The sequence below is a fragment of the Macaca nemestrina genome, chromosome 6 (assembly GCF_043159975.1).
Source record: "Macaca nemestrina isolate mMacNem1 chromosome 6, mMacNem.hap1, whole genome shotgun sequence".
NCBI lineage: Eukaryota > Metazoa > Chordata > Mammalia > Primates > Cercopithecidae > Macaca > Macaca nemestrina.
In genome coordinates, this window is record NC_092130.1 from 5,443,844 (window position 1) to 5,462,199 (window position 18,356).

The 18,356-nt window shown below is 44.1% G+C and overlaps 1 protein-coding gene across 2 annotated transcripts in view; it reads left to right on the forward strand.

The window, feature by feature from the left end:
- The window catches only part of LOC139363691 (golgin subfamily A member 2-like), an 83,738-nt gene that overhangs the window by 26,014 nt on the left and 39,368 nt on the right, over positions 1-18,356 (forward strand). For both annotated transcript variants that reach the window (XM_071098075.1, XM_071098074.1), the window contains exon 2: positions 14,509-14,627. In XM_071098075.1, coding sequence (XP_070954176.1) covers positions 14,509-14,627 — 119 coding nt within the window. The remainder of the gene's footprint in view (positions 1-14,508; positions 14,628-18,356) is intronic.

Consider the following 18,356-nt stretch of genomic DNA (forward strand, 5'->3'; position numbering starts at 1 on the left):
CAAGAGCGAAACTGCGTATCAAAAAAAGAAACAAAAAAGGTCAACAAAGAAAACTTTTCACACCAAAGTTAAATAGAAAATATTAAACACAACAAAAACCAATGATTGCATTTATACTGCAACAAAGACTAAACAAATGGCTGGGCACCATGGCTCACACCTGTAATCCCAGCACTTTGGGGGGCCAAGCCTGAGCTCAGGAGTTTGGATTGCCTGAGCTCAGGAGTTTGAGACCAGCCTTGGCAACATGATGGAACCCCGTCTCTACTAAAAATACAGAAAATGAGCTGGGTGCAGTGGTGGGCGGCTGTAACCCCAGCTACTCAGGAGGCTGAGGCACGAGAATTGCATGAACCTAGGAGGCGGAAGTTGCAGTGACGAGATCGTGCCATTGTACTCCAGCCTGGGTGATAGAGTGAGACTCTGTTTCAAAAAAAAAAAAGAAAAGAAAAAGAAGAAAGACTACACAAGAAATCTAAATATGCCTTAGAATAAGTAACAAGAAAACAAAAAGATATTAAAAAGTGTTGGAGCAGGTGTGATGGCTCACGACTGAAATTCCAGCACTTTGGGGAAGCTAAGACAGGTGGATCGCTTCAGTCCAGGAGTTTGAAACCAGCCTAGGGCAACATGGCAATACCCCATCTCTACTAAACATACAAAAGTTAGCCAGGTGTAGTGGGTCACACCTGTGGTCCCAGCTACTCAGAGGCTGAAGGGGGAGGATTGCTTGAGCCTGGGAGGCGGAGGGTGCAGTGAGCCATGTTGGTACCACTGCACTCCAGCCTGGGCGACACAGTGAGACCCTGTCTCAAAAACAAAACAAAACAAAACAAAAAAAGTGTTGTTATAAATGCCACCAATTTATATGAAGTTCCTGAAATTCTGATTTCTGCTAATATTATTTGTGGGATTAAAAAAGAAATCCACACTTAAAAGCAACACACCAATAGAGGCAAGCAAACCATGTTTTGCACAAAACAACTATCAATGGCAATGGCACATGGATCTCCCTTTTCAGAACGCTGAGATTCTCAGTGCCCTTACCCTAAGGGCTTCCTGCAGACAACGTAACTATCAGAATCACATGGAGGAGATCAGAGCCTGAAAGGATACTTGAGAATTTTTTTATTTCAACCTTCTTCGTTTTATACAGAGAGAAAACTGAAATTCAGAGAGTTCTGATTTCTCAAGGCACACTACTAGTCAATAAACACCCAGAGCCAGAAACTAGATGTAACTCAGTGTTATTTTACAGCTTTGAAAGTTCCTCTCTGCTGGTAAAGCTTACAACCTGACAATAACATAATATATACACACAAATACAGTTATTTCCAAAATAGATTTGGAGGGGGCAGACCCTGTATTTTCACAATTTATGATTTTTATTTTTTTATTTTTATTTTTTTTTTAGAGAGTCTTGCTCTGTCACCCAGGCTGCAGTGCAGTGGCTCCATCTCGGCTCACTGCAAGCGCCCCCTCCCAGGTTCACACCATTCTCCCGCCTCAGCCTCCTGAGTAGCTGGGACTACAGGCGCCCACCACCACACCCGGCTAATTTTTTTGTATTTCTTAGTAGAGATGGGGTTTACCATGTTAGCCAGGATGGTCTCTATCTCCTGACCACATGAGCCACCCGGTTTGGCCTCCCAAAGTGCTGGGATTACAGACATGAGCCACCACGCCCGGCCTCTATGATTTATTTTTAAGAACTGCAAAATATGTCTCCAGTATTCCTAACAGGATGTCATTAACCAATTTCCGTAGTGGGTTGGACGTCTAGGTTGCTTCCAACTATCTGCTTTTATAATTATCCATTATAATGGTGGAAAAATTGGAAGCAACCTAAATGTCCAGCAATACAGACATTAATTCTCTATAAAGTAACTGTCAAATACCCAAATAAAAGACATTAAAGACCCAGAAGTGTGGCTAATTGAGCAAAAATACGTTAAAGACCATTTCGGGTCAGACGCAGTGGCTCACGCCTGTAATCCCAGCACTTGGGGAGGCTGAGGCGGGCGGATCACTTGAGGCCAGGAGTGTGAGACCAGCCTGGCCAACATAGTGAAACCACATATCTAGTAAAAATAGAAAAATTAGCCGGGCATGGTGTTACATGATTGTAATCCCAGCTACTGGGTGGCTGATGCACGAGAATTGCTTGAACCCAGGAGGCAGAGGTTGCAGTGAGCCAAGATCATGCCACTGCACTCCAACCTGGGCAACAGAGTGTGACTCTGTCTCAAAAAAAATAAAGACCGTTTTGTCCAGTATAAACTCTTTCAAAATGTATACTCAAGCAGAGAGAAGTTTAGAAATGTCATCAATTATAATTTCAGGAAAGAATTCTAAGATGACTTTTTTTGGTTATCTGCTTCCCCCCCGCCCTTTTTATTTTTTGGAGACAAAGTCTTGCTTTGTCACCCAGACTGGGGTGCAGTGATACCATCAGGGCTCACTGCAACCTCGACCTCCCAGACTCAAGCAATCCTTCTACCTCATTCTCCTGAGTAGCTGGGACTACAGGTGCACGCCACCAGACCTGGCTAATTTTTGTATTCCTGTATGTTTTGCAGAGATGGGGTTTTGCCATGTTACCCAAGATAGTCTCAAGCGATCCACCCACCTCGGCCTCCCAGAGTGCTGGGATTACAAGCGTGAACCATGTGTGCCAGGCCTACGTTTTCTTTTCTATAATGACCATGACCATGGATTTCAAGTACCAACATTTTTCTAACAATAATGTTTACAAAGCATACTATGAAAAATATGCAGAGAAAAAAATAGAAAATTGTAAAAAATCATCTATCACTAGTTTTTGTTTTTGTTTTTTAAAGGCAAGGAAGAAACAAAATAGAGTGTTCAGGAAAACAGTTACTTCCACTTCGTATTTCTCTGGTGAACTAATTAGGAACTCTAAAAAGTTCCAGGAGTAGAATCACGGGGTCAGAGTACCCTGGCTTTAACTTCTGGTTCATGGGGTCAGAGTACCCTGGCTTTAACTTCTGGTTCATGGGGTCAGAGTACCCTGGCTTTAACTTCCGGTTCACGGGGTCAGAGTACCCTGGCTTTAACTTCTGGTTCCGAGAATCCTGACTACTGACATTGTCTGCAACAAGGTCTTTGACAACATGAGCAACTCTCACCTGAAAGCATTTCTCATCTGACATTAGCTGCTCGGCTTTCTGCTGATACATTGACTCCAGGAAGCTCCTTGAGTTCTGTGTGTTTGGCTGGCCTCCGGTGGTCCCTTTATTATTTTCTGCCAGGTAAAGGTCAGTCACCTGCACACAGATCTCATCACTCACGATATGCTGCAGCTGGAATCAAACAAAGGCAAGCTGTTAGTGAACACAGAAAACATTTCTCCATTATACAGTCAACGTTCCTTTCACTGATCCAGTCACTTAACTCAAAAAAGATTTTTTTTTTGGCTGCAATTTTAGAAAATTAATCACACAAACCACTGTATCATTTTCTTGGAGAATAATCAAGCCAAGATTTTCAACCATATCAGTGGCCCATTTTAAAACTTACATATCTATTTAAAATAAAAATGATAGAGAACTCAGGTTAATGTACTGTTTATTTAAAATTCTAAGGATCTTTAAATAATTTTCCGTGGGTCATATTTTTATTGCATTTTAAAGTCATTTACAATTTGCTTTCACACATATTCTCTCTCATTTGATCCTCACAACTGCCCTGGGAAGCAGGTTAGGGAGGGAGTTGGGGCCTGTTAGAAAACAAATTTACACAATGCATACGAAAGCTCACTGTGAGCTGGGTGAGGAAGGGAGCCTTGGAGAATCATGAATGCATGATTGTCTATATTCCCAGCCCAACCACAAAGCCTGAAACTGATTAGGTATTTAAGATATAGCTGCTGAATTATTGCCTAGGGGTGCTCAGCTGAAGAAGCAGGGTTGGGACTAACAGTCAAGCTTCCTGACTTCTAGCCCAATACTTTTCCAAACATACCACCTATTTTTCTATATCTGATAGAAAGTATAGTGCTTAAGTTGTACATAATGTTAACGCACTTTCAATACAGACCAATCATAATTGATTATGAGTAGCTTTTGTGACAGTTTTAGGGAACTACTGACTAGAAAGTTGAACCTTCCAGAGCTCCCATTCTCATGTCATATGCTATTTCTATTCTGAAATAAAAATTCTTCCAAATGAAACTTTATCCATGAAAATGACAGAGAAAATAGATACAATAAGAAAGCAAAATGTTAATTTCAATAACAATTTGTCTATTTTACTTTAAAATTATCATAACCAGCAAGCCATTCTATTTTTAGGAAGATACATTCTTTTTGACATGTTAGGAACTATGATAACTATTTATTCTTAACTTTAAGTCCTAAATGACCAGCATGTGTATTAGTAGATAACTGGACACAGAGCAAGGTCAGAAGGGTGACCGAGTGTGGCAGAAAGGGCAATATCTCCAGCAACTGCAGATGGATAAATGACAATGAGTCCAAATAATGGATTCTGATACCACCATTAAAATTATGCTTATGAGTAATGATAACACAGGGAAATCTTAAGATACAGTGTTTTAGACAGAAAAAAAGGCAAGGTGAAAAAAATATATGGGAAACAGGACTTCAATCATGCATATAGATGCTTCTACTTTAAACCTTTTTTTTTTTTTTTTTTTTTTTGAGAAAGGGTCTTGCTCTGTTGCCCAGGCCAGAGTGCAGTGGCATTGTGATCTCAGCTCACTGCAGCCTCAACTTCCTGGGCTCAAGCAATCCTCCCACCTCAGCCTCCTAAGTAGCTGGGACTACAGGCATGTGCCACCACACCCAGCTAATTTTTTGTATTTTTAGTAGAGATGGGATTTTGCCACGTTGGCCAGTCTAGTCTCGAACTCTTGAGCTCAAGTGATCCGCCTGCCTCAGCCTCCCAAAGTGCTGGGATTACAGGCGTGAGCCACCACCTCCACTTTATACTTTCTTGTTGAAGTAGACTGTATTCGTGATTCCCCACCCACACCCTCTTTTTGGATATCTAGCCCCTCCTCAAGTCTTTGGAAAGGGCAGCACTGCAAATCCAGGGACAACTAGGGAACTCCCACCCCCACTGCTAGGCAGATCAGATTCTCTATCCTGCTAATCGGAAATGACACAGACAGTGTTCGATAGATTTTTTGCAGAGGATCATCTGTATGGAAAGATCCAGTAACACTGGGATCAGGGGTACTGCCAGGGCAAGTCAAAGCCTCAGAGGCTGGAGAAGCCTGGACCATCTGCAGAGCAAGGCACAAGCATGGAGCAGAAATCCAGAGTGAAGGGATGCAGGAGAGAAAAATAACCTCCCAGCCCAGTCCTTCCATACTGTGGTCATATTTTGAGTTCTGTACTTAGATGCCTGTGAGATTGCCTATTGTATTCTTAATACAAATCCCTCTTAAGCCAGCCTAGAATAGGTTAAGATAAATATAATGACTTGACTTGGCTGGAGTGCCGTGGCGCGATCACGGTTCACTGCTTCCTTAACTTCCTGGGCTCAGGTGATCCTCCCACTTCAGCCTCCCAAGTAGCTGGGACTCCAGGCATGAGCCACCACGCCTAGCTAATTTTTTGTATTGTTTCTTATCAAAATGTTGTATTTTTCAGAAGAAATCTTATATATAATATATTGAAAACCACTGATTGCTTTTCCTTTGTCTTTTTTCTGTGAATCTGTGAGTCCTTTGTATTTCTTCTTTTACACAGGATATGGGCTGTTTGAAAAGTATTTCATTTTCTTCATTATCATCATTCATTTCAGCCACTTCAGATTTTCATCTCCTCAAAAATGTTGATGTACAAACCGGCGTGGGGCCCTGGGTATCCACAGTCTTCCCAGGAGTGTCAGGAGCGCCTAAAACCTTTTTCTTCGTCTTACGTAAAACCCGGCCTTTTGTAGATGTCCAATAATTTGATTTTGAAGTACTTTCCGTTTTCTGTAAAATCAAAGAAGGAAAATCATAATCAATTCTTTTTAAGTTATTTCTTCCCGAGTGATCTTTCCTTCTTTTTAAATCGCCCCTCCATCCGCAGCTTTTGTGTAAGTGCCGATTCTGATTATACCGTTTCACTGATGGATCTGATGGCTGTTTAAATGGAATATTCCAGTCTTTAAAGAGTTCTTTCTGTACTTTTTCGGGTGGCATAAAATGACAGGCCAAGAGTCTTTCACCAAACAGGTAGTTGTTCATTGTTTCAGCAACTATCCTCGCAACAGACTCAGACTCAAACTCCACAAATGCATAGCCTTTGCTATTTCCCGTCCTTTTATTTGGGAATAGTCTGAACCTTGTAACAGTGCCACACGGGGAGAAATAGGAAAGGATCTGGGTTTCTTTAAGTCGGTTAGGTAGGTGGCGCACACAGACCACTCCAGGAGTAAGTTGTTCTTGATTTTTCAGCAGTTATGCTCTTGCGAACCTGCCCCCACCTCCTTCTGAAACTCGGCATCTACCTGCGGGGTCAGCGACAGGATTGGCCCAGCCGGGCGGAAAAGGCCGCCGCGCCAAAAGCGGCCGACACCACCTCCAGGCTGCGCTCCCGGAAACGCCCGCTTTTTTGTATTTTTAATACAAAAGAGGTTTCACCATGTTGCCCAGGCTGCTCTAGGTAACTCCTGGACTCAAGCGATCTGCCTGTCCTGGACTCCCAAAGTGCTGGGATTACATGCATGAGCCACCGCACCTAGCCTGGACTTTGAAATATGTTGTATATCCAGTCAGCAGTCAACCCTGGGGGAACAGCAAAGATGAGGAGAAAGAGAGAAGAGATATCTCCAATTAAAGGAGTTAAGAAGAGACGCTTTTATTTTTTTAACTCAGTCTTGCTCCGTCGCCCAGGCTGGAGTGCAGTGGCCGGATCTCAGCTCACTGCAAGCTCTGCCTCCCGGGTTCACGCCATTCTCCTGCCTCAGCCTCCCAAGTAGCTGGGACTACAGGCGTCTACCACCGCGCCTAGCTAATTATTTTGTATTTTCAGTAGAGACAGGGTTTCGACGTGTGTTAGCCAGGATGGTCTCCATCTCCTAACATGATTCGCCCGCCTAGGCCTCCCAAAGTGCTGGGATTACAGGGGTGAGCCACTGCATCCGGCCTGAACTTGGGTTTTAAAGTCACTGCAGGCTGGCACAGTAGTCCCAGCACTTTGGGAGGCCAAAATGCGTGAACTTCTTGAGCCTAGAAGTTTGAGACCAGTCTGGGCAACATGGCAAAACCCTATTTGTACAAAAAAGATACAATAAATTAGCCAGGCGCAATGGCACCTGTGGTCCCAGCTACTCAGGAGGCTGAGGTGGGAGGTTGAGGCTGCAGTGAGCTGAGATCCACCACTCCTCTCCAGCCTAGGCGACAGAGTGAGACCCTGTCTTAAAAAAACAAAAACAAAAACAAAAGTCACTGTTTTGGGGTTTTCTGGATGAAAACTTTATTTCCATTCAAAAAAAAAAAAGAGTGGAGATAGTATGTATTACTGATTCAAAATCGTAACCAGATGCTCAGAGTAAGTAATTGTATCTATCGTTTCAAAAACCAACCTCAGGATTATTAAAAGTTAGTTTTATTGGATTTCTTTTTTTTTTTTTTTTTTTTGTATTTTTTTTTTTTTAGTAGAGACGGGGTTTCACCGTGTTAACCAGGATGGTCTCGATCTCCTGACCTCGTGATCCGCCCGTCTCAGCCTCCCAAAGAAGCTGTGCTGAGTCACTCAGGTCTGTCACTTCCAGGCCCATATTTTACTACATTGTAACCCTATTGGGAAGGAAAACTGCAACTAAGATTATGATCCATCCTGAGATGAAAAGTTTCACACATATACACCACGCATACCCCCCACCACAGTCTAATGACACAGTGACCCAACCTTAGGCAAAAGGGTACCACTGCCAGCAAATGCATTTTTGTCTTTATTTCTTCTAATTTTTTTCCTTTATTTCTCTAAAAGCAGCAAATTCATTTAACATTTTATTGAGATTCTCAACTGCTGCCATTTGGTTTGTATAGAAAATTGTTTACAAAGTAATTTTTTTCCATTTTTGATATTTTAATGAAAATTATGTTCTTCAGTTTTAAAGCCCTGTCCTCCCTCAAAGAAAGATTAATTACAAACTACCAGGTAATGATTATTTAGGAAAATAACAAAAGCAAAAACAGCTTTTAAACACTTGTGAAACAAGGGTAAGGGTCCAAAGTCAAGACCTTCTGTGCTCAATGGAGGTGCTCGGCTGCCTGGGGACACCATCAGCACTTCACCACCCACAACATCCTCAACAGCTGGGAGCCATGCACGGACCTGGGAGACTTCCTGTTCCACAAGCTCCACTCTCTTTTGCCCCTCTACCCTTGCTGTTGAGCCTCCCCTCCAAATCTGCCTAACAAAGGCAGCGGAATCTTTAATACTGTTCGGCTTTGTCCATGGAGACAGGATACTGTAGAAAGTTGAGAGGCTCCCTGGTCCAGCCTGGGGGAGGAAAAAATATACAACGTAGCATGGATGGGTTCACTTTCTAGTCCACTCAGACACATGCTAATACTTATTAAATGGATGTATCGGATGCTTCAAAAGTCCATACCTGTAGTAGTACAAAAGTTGCTTGTGAAAAAGAAGCTGCAAAATGATAAAAATGTCTGCAGCAGTTCAGGCTCGTGATGACAAAGCTGGTTCTGATAAGCAGTTATTGTGACAAGCACAGCAGCTTCCCGTGTAAGTCCTGTGTTCAGAGGGTTTCATTGAGACCACAGGAAGCTGGAATCCAGATTTAAAAGGCTCTCTGCTGACAAAATGTGGTATATCCATCAATGGACTTCTACTCAGTAATGAAAGCAACAAACTACCAAAACATTTCATATGTCATGGACCAACCTCAAAAACATTAGCTAAGTAGAAAAGCCAGACACGAGACTGCATATTGTTTAATTCCATTGATTTGAAATGTCCACGAGAGGCAAATTTATAGAGACAGAAATGGGCTGATTTGCCTCAAGAGGCAGGGATTCAAGCTCTCTAGACTACATGTGATACATACATAAGAAAAAATAAGGAAAAGAAAAGAAATCAAAACGTAAATAAATGAAAATAATACTCCTGGATTATAAAGAAAATCACATTCTTTTTGTAATAATTTGGAAGACAAAATATAAAGAAAAATCTTTAATTTCGACACTCAAAACATTCTGGTTTGTTGCTTTTTATACTTTTTATGCATATAAACATTTTAAAAAGTAGAATCATAATACATAGTCTTTTGTCACTTACTATGTTTTGGTCATATTTCTATGGCAGTAAATATATCCTTGGCATCATCGTTATACTAGTTGGATGTATATTAAGTTAATCATTGCCTCCCCAGAGGTAAATTTTCTTATATGTACATTTTAATTGACTCAAGCAAGCATTTCTGGACTGAATTTATAGAAGTAGAATTTCTGGAGGAAAATAACATAAAACAATTTTAGGGTTTTTAATAGAAATTTTCAAATTATCCTGCAGGAAAATTGGTTCAGTTTCTACTCCCACCAACAGGGACAGAGCTCCAGTTTCCCCCTTCCATTTGTCCTCCTTGCTGGTCTTTAATCAGAAAATCTCATTGTTTTTGTTACATTTCTTTGGTTTCTAGTGCTTTTGAACCTTTTTAATATGTTTATTGGCCATTTTTACTGTTGTGGGAAGCACCTGTTTCTCTATTGCCTATTTTCTGACCAAGCTCTCAAGTCACATTTCACTTAATTTTTATCCTGCTGATTGAAAATATTTTAACTTAGCGATTTTAATGTAAACTGGAGCAGGGCAGACTGTAATCATCTAGGTCTTGCTCTGTCACCCAGGCTGGAGTGCATAATCATAGCTACCGCAGTCTGGAACTCCTGAGCTCAAGTGATTTTCCTACCTCAGCCTTCCAAGTAGCTAGGACTACAGTGCGTGCCACCATGCCCAGCTAATTTTTAATTTTTTTTGTAGAGATGTGAATTCGCTATGCTGCCCAAGCTGATCTTGAACTGCTGACTTCAAGTAATCCTCCCACCTTCGCTTGCCAAAGTACTGGGATTACAGGCATGAACTACTGCTCCCAGCTGAGAGCTCACTTTTATTTGCTAGTGGTGTTCTTAGTATCTTTTCATATTTGAGGCTTCGGTGCTAGTGCTGAAGTATTACACTCACCATCCGAGGTTTACAGGACTTTTGTTTTAATATGGAACCGATGGAACTGTTTAGTTCTGCATCTTTGCAGGTATACAAAATGTGCCTGCCAGGACTCTGCTTTATATCCATTGAAAGCAAGAAGTAATACAGTAAAAGTCTGTCTGGCTAGAGGCTTTGAAAGAATGGACTATTCTGGTTTAATTCTGTTAACTTGGAAGTATGAAGGTGAAAAAAATTCAAAACTTAAATTTCCTGTTGAATGCAATTTGAAAATATAGCCAATGATTTCACTTTTCTTTTCTGGTAAGTTTGGACATTCTGATCTACTTGGTGTTTTATTACAGAATTCCTAGCGTGCCTGAAGATCCTTTTCTAAAACTTTAGATGTAAGAGAATGTAAATGGTATTGTATTAAGGGAGGACACCACCCTTCATATCGTCTTATGCCCAATTTCTGCCTCCAAAGAAAGAAGTAAAAACTAAAAGGCAAAAATGAAATCCACAGGCAGACATCCTGGCACCGCTCCCTGGGCCTGGTAGTTTAAGATGGACCCCTGACCTAATTGGTTCTGTTATCTGTAGATTACAGACATTGTATAGAAATGCACTGTGAAAATCCCTATCTTGTTTTTTTCCAGTCTAATTACCGGTGCATTCAGCCCCCAGTCACGTACCCCCTGCTTGCTCAATCGATCACAAACCTCTCACATGCACCCCTTTAGAGTTGTGAGCCCTTAAAAGGGACAGGAATTGCTCACTTGGGGACTTGGCTCTTGAGACAGGAGTCTTGCTGATGCCCCCGGCCAAATAAACCCCTTCCTTCTTTAACTCAGTGTCTGAGGAGTTTTGTCTGCAACTCGTCCTGCTACAGTATGAGATGAGGCTGGATGAGAACTGATACTTGTAAATATACTTTTTAGACTAAATCTCTGATTGTCACTTGTTTTCTTATTTAACTTATACAAATAAAACACATTGGGTGGAGGGTGGGAGTAGGAAGGAGATTTATGTCTTCTAATTGCATGTCAATGTTTCATATCAAGACAGAACATACAGTACCCCTGGCTTTGGACCTACAGAAGGAAACACATTTTGCTATCTGCTGTATGCCAGAGATCCTAAACACCTGGAGGGATTACTGCAGCACAGATTGCTGAGCGCTACTCCGGAGTTTCTGATTCATCAGGTCCAGGGTGGGGCCTGAGAATTTGCACTTATAAAAAGTTCTCAGGTGCTGCTGGTGCTGCTAATCCAGAGACTACACCTTTGAGTGCCACTCTTGTCTACTAACTGTAAATTGTAGAACTCCAGAAAAAATCTTAGTTTGGTCTGGGATAAGAAGCACACAGGTTATGGAGCAAATGATGAAAGATTCAACCCTTGATCCCAGCCTACTCTGGAATTCAGGTAACAAGCAATACACTGTGACATAACACAATTCTTGGTTTTCATGATTCCAAATAACAGCCAAGTATCAAGTGAGAAATTCAGTATCATTTGCAAGGCTTAGAGAGGCCAGGTGATTCTCGAAAAATGGGCCTTGTATTTGTTTTAAACCGGTAAAGAACTTTGAGTGCTTATTAAATTGAAACCTTTGTGTTTTTATTTTATTTTATTTTATTTTTTGAGATGGAGTCTTGCTCTGTCACCCATACTGGAGTTCAGCGGCATGATCTTGGCTCACTGCATCCTCCGCCTCCCAGGTTCAAGTAATTCTCCTGCCTCAGCCTGCTGAGTGACTGGGATTACAGGCACCCACCACCACGCCTGGCTAGTTTTTGTATTTTTAGTAGAGACAGGGTTTCACCATGTTGGCCAGGCTGGTCCTGAACTCCTGACCTCAGGTGATCCACCCACCTTGGCCTCCCAAAGTGCTGGGATTACAGGTGTGAGCCACTGCACCAGACCCAAAAGCTTTGTGTTTTTAAAGATATTAGATATGTTTCTTGTTTAAAAAAAAAAAAATCTTAACAATAATGTAGGAAAATAAGAGAAATATTTGTCCAAAAAAGGGAAATCATAGTGATTATTTTATCTTATTGGAATATTGAATAATATAGCCTGCTTCATTAATCATCAAGCATGCTATGGATTTTTCATTTTTATAGGATTTGTATCTCAATTGAGCTAATACTGGTAATTCTTGTACTCTGTTTGAAGGTGAAAAATATAGGCCAAACTCATAGACCTTGCATAGAAGCTGGATAATAAAGACAGCTCTGGAGGACCACATACACACACACAGACACACATATATATAAAGCATACACACATATATTTTTTAAAGTTTTAAAGCTTTTAAAGCAAAAGCTGGCCCCTGCCCTCTCCCAGAGTGGGTGGGGACAGCGGTTTCATGGTCAGCTTTCCTTGTGATACCACAGGTCCCTCTGGACATGCTGCTGCCTGGCCACGCCTTCTTTTGCTTTCATCTTTCTCATTGACCAATGGGCTTGGATCATTAAGGCCACACCCCTATTCTGCATTCTAGTGGGGCCCTGGTTACGCCTCCTCTGGCTCAGTCACACAGCTGCCTGGTAGGTGACTGGAGGTATTTGGCAGTCATTGCTGGGATTTTGCTGATATGGCATCAACCCTGCCTGCCTTCCCACCTCATGATGGCTGAAGAAACTCAACAGAGCAAATTGGCTGCAGCCAAGAAAAAGGTAAAACACACCAGGTCGTGGTCCCCCAACCCAGCCACAAATCCCCTCCAATGGCAAGACCGCTACCAGAGTCCATACCACTCCTGAGGCACACCAGGCTGGGCCCCCCAACCCTGGCACCTCTGGGTTCCCCCCACCAAAGTCTTGTCAGTCAGACCTGCCCCTTCAGCAAGCAGCCCAAGCCCTGCCCTTGCCAGTCACCACAGGATGACTTTGGGTGGGTGACTCCTGGGGCCCCCCAGTCCATATTCGGCCCTTACCTCCTGCTGCCCAAAGCCCAACCTCCCTAGGTTCTTTGGGCTGATGTCTCCAAGGACCTGGGTCCCCCAGCCAAAGCCCCTGCCCTCGCCAGTCACCCTGGGTGACTTTGGGCTGGTGACATCTGGGGCTCCCTGCTGCAGTCTCTGCCTCTCATCCTGCTGCCCCAATCCTGACCTCCCTAGGCTCTTTGGGCTGGTGTCTCCAAGTACCTGGTTCCTAGCCCTGTGTCCTCCTCCCCGACTGTGAATCAGTGACTCAGGCATTGTGCTGATGTGGCTCCCCCCTCCCCAGGAGGAGTGGAATGTAGTGATGTCACTGTCCCCTTAGGAACTGTCGTTACTGCTCCAAGACTGGCCTTTGATCTTACAACCTAGTCCCCTAAGTGTTCTCACCCCATTTCTGGCTCCTCTGCTAGAAGCATAAATTTCCAGCCAGAAGGGGAATGGGGACTATGGGACACGGGAGTGAGAGTTTTCAGGCTGCCTTAATCCCTTAACATAGACATTGACAGTGCGAAAAGCCTGCACTTCCCCCATGAGCTCAAAACATTAATAGTATCTCTGGGTGGCAATGGGAGAATGGGTCTGGTTTGGTTTTCTCCCAGACTTCTACTCTCCAGAGATACTGTAACATTTTTTTCTGAGTTTTTCACCTCATATTCTAATTCTCCATGGTTCTGGGACCAGACTGCCCTTCAGTCAGTGGTCTCTGGAGTGAGAGCTGCTCATCTTCTGTGGAATAGATCTTGAGAAACTGAACTTGACAGCTTGAATTTTCCTCATATCATCTCAACCTGGGGTACTTTGAGTGCCACAGGATAAATGTGAGACGTCTTTCTGAAGCATCAGTTTCCCTTGATTCTCTTGAAAGAGAAAAAACATTAATGTACTTAGGGATGACAGTCAGATAGGTTTCTAAGAACCTCTCTGAAATGAGACCTCTCTGAAATGAGGCTTAAGTTGTTCTCTTTCTGATAAATTCCCAGCTTTAAGAGAAAGGCTGCTTTCTGCCATGAGGACACATTGATATAAAAGTTTGAGAGGTACTGGTGCACTTCTTAACACTAACAGATGTGTGAGGATGTATGACTCCAAACCACAGAGTGTACAGTTCCTGCCTCCTTAATGTTTACTGTTCTACCTCTGCCTCTGGTTTTGATCCCTGGCAGCTGCTGATTCGTGGCAAAACCCCAGAGCTTGGAGTCAGAAGACTGAGTTTAAGGTCCGGTATTGCCTTTTATTTTTTAAGCCATGATCTCAGTCCCTCTCAGTCACTAAGTGATTGCGACAACATTTTGTGCGGTTGTTGGTGGCATTAAATCAGATGGTGTATAAAAGTATTTTGTAAAAACTGGAAAGGAGGATATGACTGTAAGGCTTTGTTGTTCTCATGCGTACTACTGCTCTTCTTTCCCACAGTTAAAAGAGTATCAGCAGAGGAACAGCCCTGGTGTTCCAGCAGGAGTGAAGAGAAAAAAGAAAAACACAGCAGTAACCCTGAGACAACCACTTCTGGTGCTTTCCACTCACCTGGAGATGTGAGTCTTGGCTGGTCAGGCTCCTGGGCACAGGGGGCCCAAGGGGCAGTAGAGGGTAGTTGTTAAGATTGTGGAAGAAGTGCCAGGTACTGCTTAAGAATTCTGGGCTTGAAACCTGCTTCTCCATATGCTAGGGATATGATTTAGGGCAAGTCGTTTGAGCTTTCTGGGCCTCTCTTTTCACATCTGTAAAATAGAAGTGGTGTTGCTTGACTTCCATTTATGAAGTTTAAGTGTGATTTGTTATTGCTGTTGTTTTTATGTTAATCCCTGAACACGGCCTGCTGTAAACACCCAGAACACCCAGTAAAAGGTCGTTGCTGTTTGATTTTCCTCATCCCCAGTCTCAAGGGGAAGCCAGGCCAATGAGAACAGCCACTTGCCATCAGGCTGTCCCTTTAGAAGTCACTGAAAGGGCCCCAGGGTGTGGTGAGGAGAGCCCCAGGCACTAGAATTAAGAGAAGATCTAACTTGCCACTAGCTTGCTTGGTGACCACAGAAAAATCACTTTGTCCCCTGGGCCTCAGTTTCCTCCTCTGTAAGATGATACTGGATAAGATCAGTGTCTTTAAAACTTGTTTTTTAGCTGAAGCCCCCTTTGTTCAAGTTAACCCTTACTCAGAAGTCTGGTTTTTTAAATGGAGGTTGAGGTCTGGAGCTCTACTAGATTCATCACCCACATCCTGGGCCTGAGGAGAGGGCTCCACTGAGTGTATTAAGAGCTGCATTGTTCAGGTGACTCCATTCTGTGACTGCGTTTCTCAGGAGACTTTTCCATCTATTTGTTCCTGCCCCTGGCAAGGCAGCAGGTGGCCGTTTGGAAGAATGGTTTTGATCTCTGCTCTTCTTCAGCATTTCATTTCCCTGGACCCACATCTTCCTCCTTTCCTGACTTTCTTGCTTCTCTCTAAGCCACTTCTATCTTTCTCTCCCTGCCTTTGTTTTTACCTTTTCACCTCCTGTAGATTCAGGACATTTTGAAGGTGCTGGTGTCCACCTTTAACCATTCCAATGGGGTAGTGCTCTCCCACTGGACAAGTGGAAGGTGAAGCTGTGCCGAGACCCCTCTGGCTTGCTCTCTGCAGTTGTGCATGCCCCCGAGGTTTCTCTGGTTTGTGGGGTACTTTGTCTCTGGCTTATTTTATGTTGCTGCCATTAACCTTCAGCTTGTTTGTGTCTTGTTCTTCACCTGCTTGATTGATTGGATGTTTTCCTTCCCTGCATATTTTATCATCTTGGAGAAAGTGAGACATACCTTAAAGTTTAAAAGTAATTTGGGAATAACATACTGAGCAGGCATGTGGGATTTGGGGCTTTTTTTTTTTTTTTTTTTTTTTTTTGAGACTGAGTCTCGCTCTTGTCACTCAGACTGGAGTGCAGTGGCACAATCTCAGCTTACTGCAACCTCTGCCTCCCGGGTTGAAGCGATTCTCTTGCCTTAGCCTCCGGAGTAGCTGGGATTACAGGCACCTGCCACCACGCCCAGCTAATCTTTGTATTTTTAGTAGAGACAGGGTTTCACCATGTTGGCCAGGCTGGTCTTGAACTGCTGACCTCAAGTGATCCACCCACCTCCACCTCCCAAAGTGCTGGGATTACAGGCATGAGCCATCGTGCCTGGCCTGGGACTTGGGATTTTGAATGCCCAGTTTGGTACTCTTAGACTAGGAATGATGGAAAAAAAAAAAAAAAAAAAAAAAACCCAAGTGACCTTTAGGTTTTGCCCTAAAGGCAAAGATCTATAGACCACATAAAAGCTTGTGATTATTTTGAATTAATTCACTTTGGTTTAAGAGTAGGGAACATAGGGTTAAGAGAAAGTGAGTTCACATTATAGTTGGAAGGACTGAAGCTTTTTTTCAGAGAAACTAACTGTAAAAGATGTGAGGTTAACCAATCAGATGAGTGACCAAGGCCCTAATCTCTTAAAAATCAAACGGACACTTAGCCATATAATTTAACAACAAAGGCACTTTGCTAAATAAACAGTGGAGAGAATAGTTGAACAAGGGAGGGTGCAGACTGAGGGAGTCAGACTCCTCTGAAGGAGGCAAGAGAGAAGTTTGGAACATTCCAAATGCTCAGCTTATGGGGAGGCTGGTTCCGAATGGACTCGAAGGTGGAGGAGGTGACATTTGAGGTTGGCTGGAAGATTAAAGATGGGTAACATTCATCCATATGGGGAGTGGGGGAGGCAGGGGAAGCAGTGAGCTCATGGCCACCATTATGAACTCATAGAGCATCTTTCAGGTGCACAAGGAGCCTGGTGGGAGTCAGGGCACGGGGATACATGGGGCTTGGAGACAACCTCCTCTGGCTGTGATTTGGCATTTCCTCCGTACCTAACTTGCCTAGGGGACTCCTGCAAAGCCAGAGGAACAGGGCATGAATGAAGGCAGATCCTGCTGGAGATGGGCATGGGAAGGGGGCCTGACAGAGCACCCTTGGCTGCTGTTAGAGAGTTGTTCAGCCATCACACCCGTTACCCCCAGTCGGTCAGATCTGTCCAGGTGCTGTGGCTCACCTTGCGGGCTCAGAAGAGACACTGAATTTTACGGTGGGGAGCAAAGGCCTAGAGGTGTCCTGCAGTTGAGTATGTGGCTTATGCTCTTCCAATGGTCCAGTAGTTTGGGGGTGTGCGGCCTGTTTCCTCATGCTCTGAGATTCTGTGCCCAGCCCAGGTCTCTCTGTTCTGGAAACAAAGGCCCAGATCCCTATATTTCCTTCTTGGTGTTTGTTTTCCCTCAAGGGGGCTCCCATCTTCGTATTCAACGAGGCAGATGAGGAGGGATAGTGGGGCTAACTGTGGACCAAGAGAGGGCACGGGCTGCTGGGGTGGGGGCCCTTCCCCATGTACATATATTATCTGTGTAACATTTGTATATTCCGGGGGGTAGGGCCACGCCCTGTATCATGCCTAGCAGAGGTTGGAGCTGACATTTGGGGAGGAGGTTCTAATAATTATTTGCGGCTGGGAAACTTATTTATTGAGAGGATGGGACAGAGGAAGGAGGCGGGGATGTGGTCGTGGCTCCCTGGTGATGTGACTCCTGTTTATTTTGCTTTTTATTTTGGAATAAACGGATTTAGCCATACTCCTCGGCCTGGTGTGTTCCCGTTTCCCTCACTGGGTCCTGGAGTTTGTGCCACTGAACGAGGAGCCCCAGAGTGTCTTGAGCTTGTCCAGCTGGGCTGTTGGGGACCTTCCCAGCCTGTTACCTGTATGCTGCCCGGTGACACCTGGGGGATTCCGTGGGGTTTGCCATGGCGCCTATGGGGCACAGTCCGGCCCTGACAGCCAACAGGCTCAGAAGCCTGATCTAGCGGTGGCCGTGAAGGCAGGAACCGGCACCCAAAGGCACTGACTTCCATCCTCCCCAGCCGTCTTCCCTTCTGTCCCCCTGCCTCCCTCTCCTGTCTGCACCTGGTGGCCTGTTCTGTCTGTCCCTCCAGAGTGCTGGCTGCTCTGTAGGCTCCCTCCAGGCTGAGTTCATGGCCCTGCCCCCCAGTGGCCAGAGCCGGCTTCACAGGATAAGAGCCAGCTTCAGAGCCAGTACCAAGCACTAGCAGTAGGCCTGGACTTGAGCTCCATAAAAATCAGTCAACTCAATGAAAACACCAATTCATTGGTAAGAGTCCAGTGGGCTCCCCTGATTCTACATTGCCAATCCGGGGCCTCAGTTTCCCCTTGGGACCCTGAAGAAAGGGGCTGGGGGCCCCTGGTGCCAA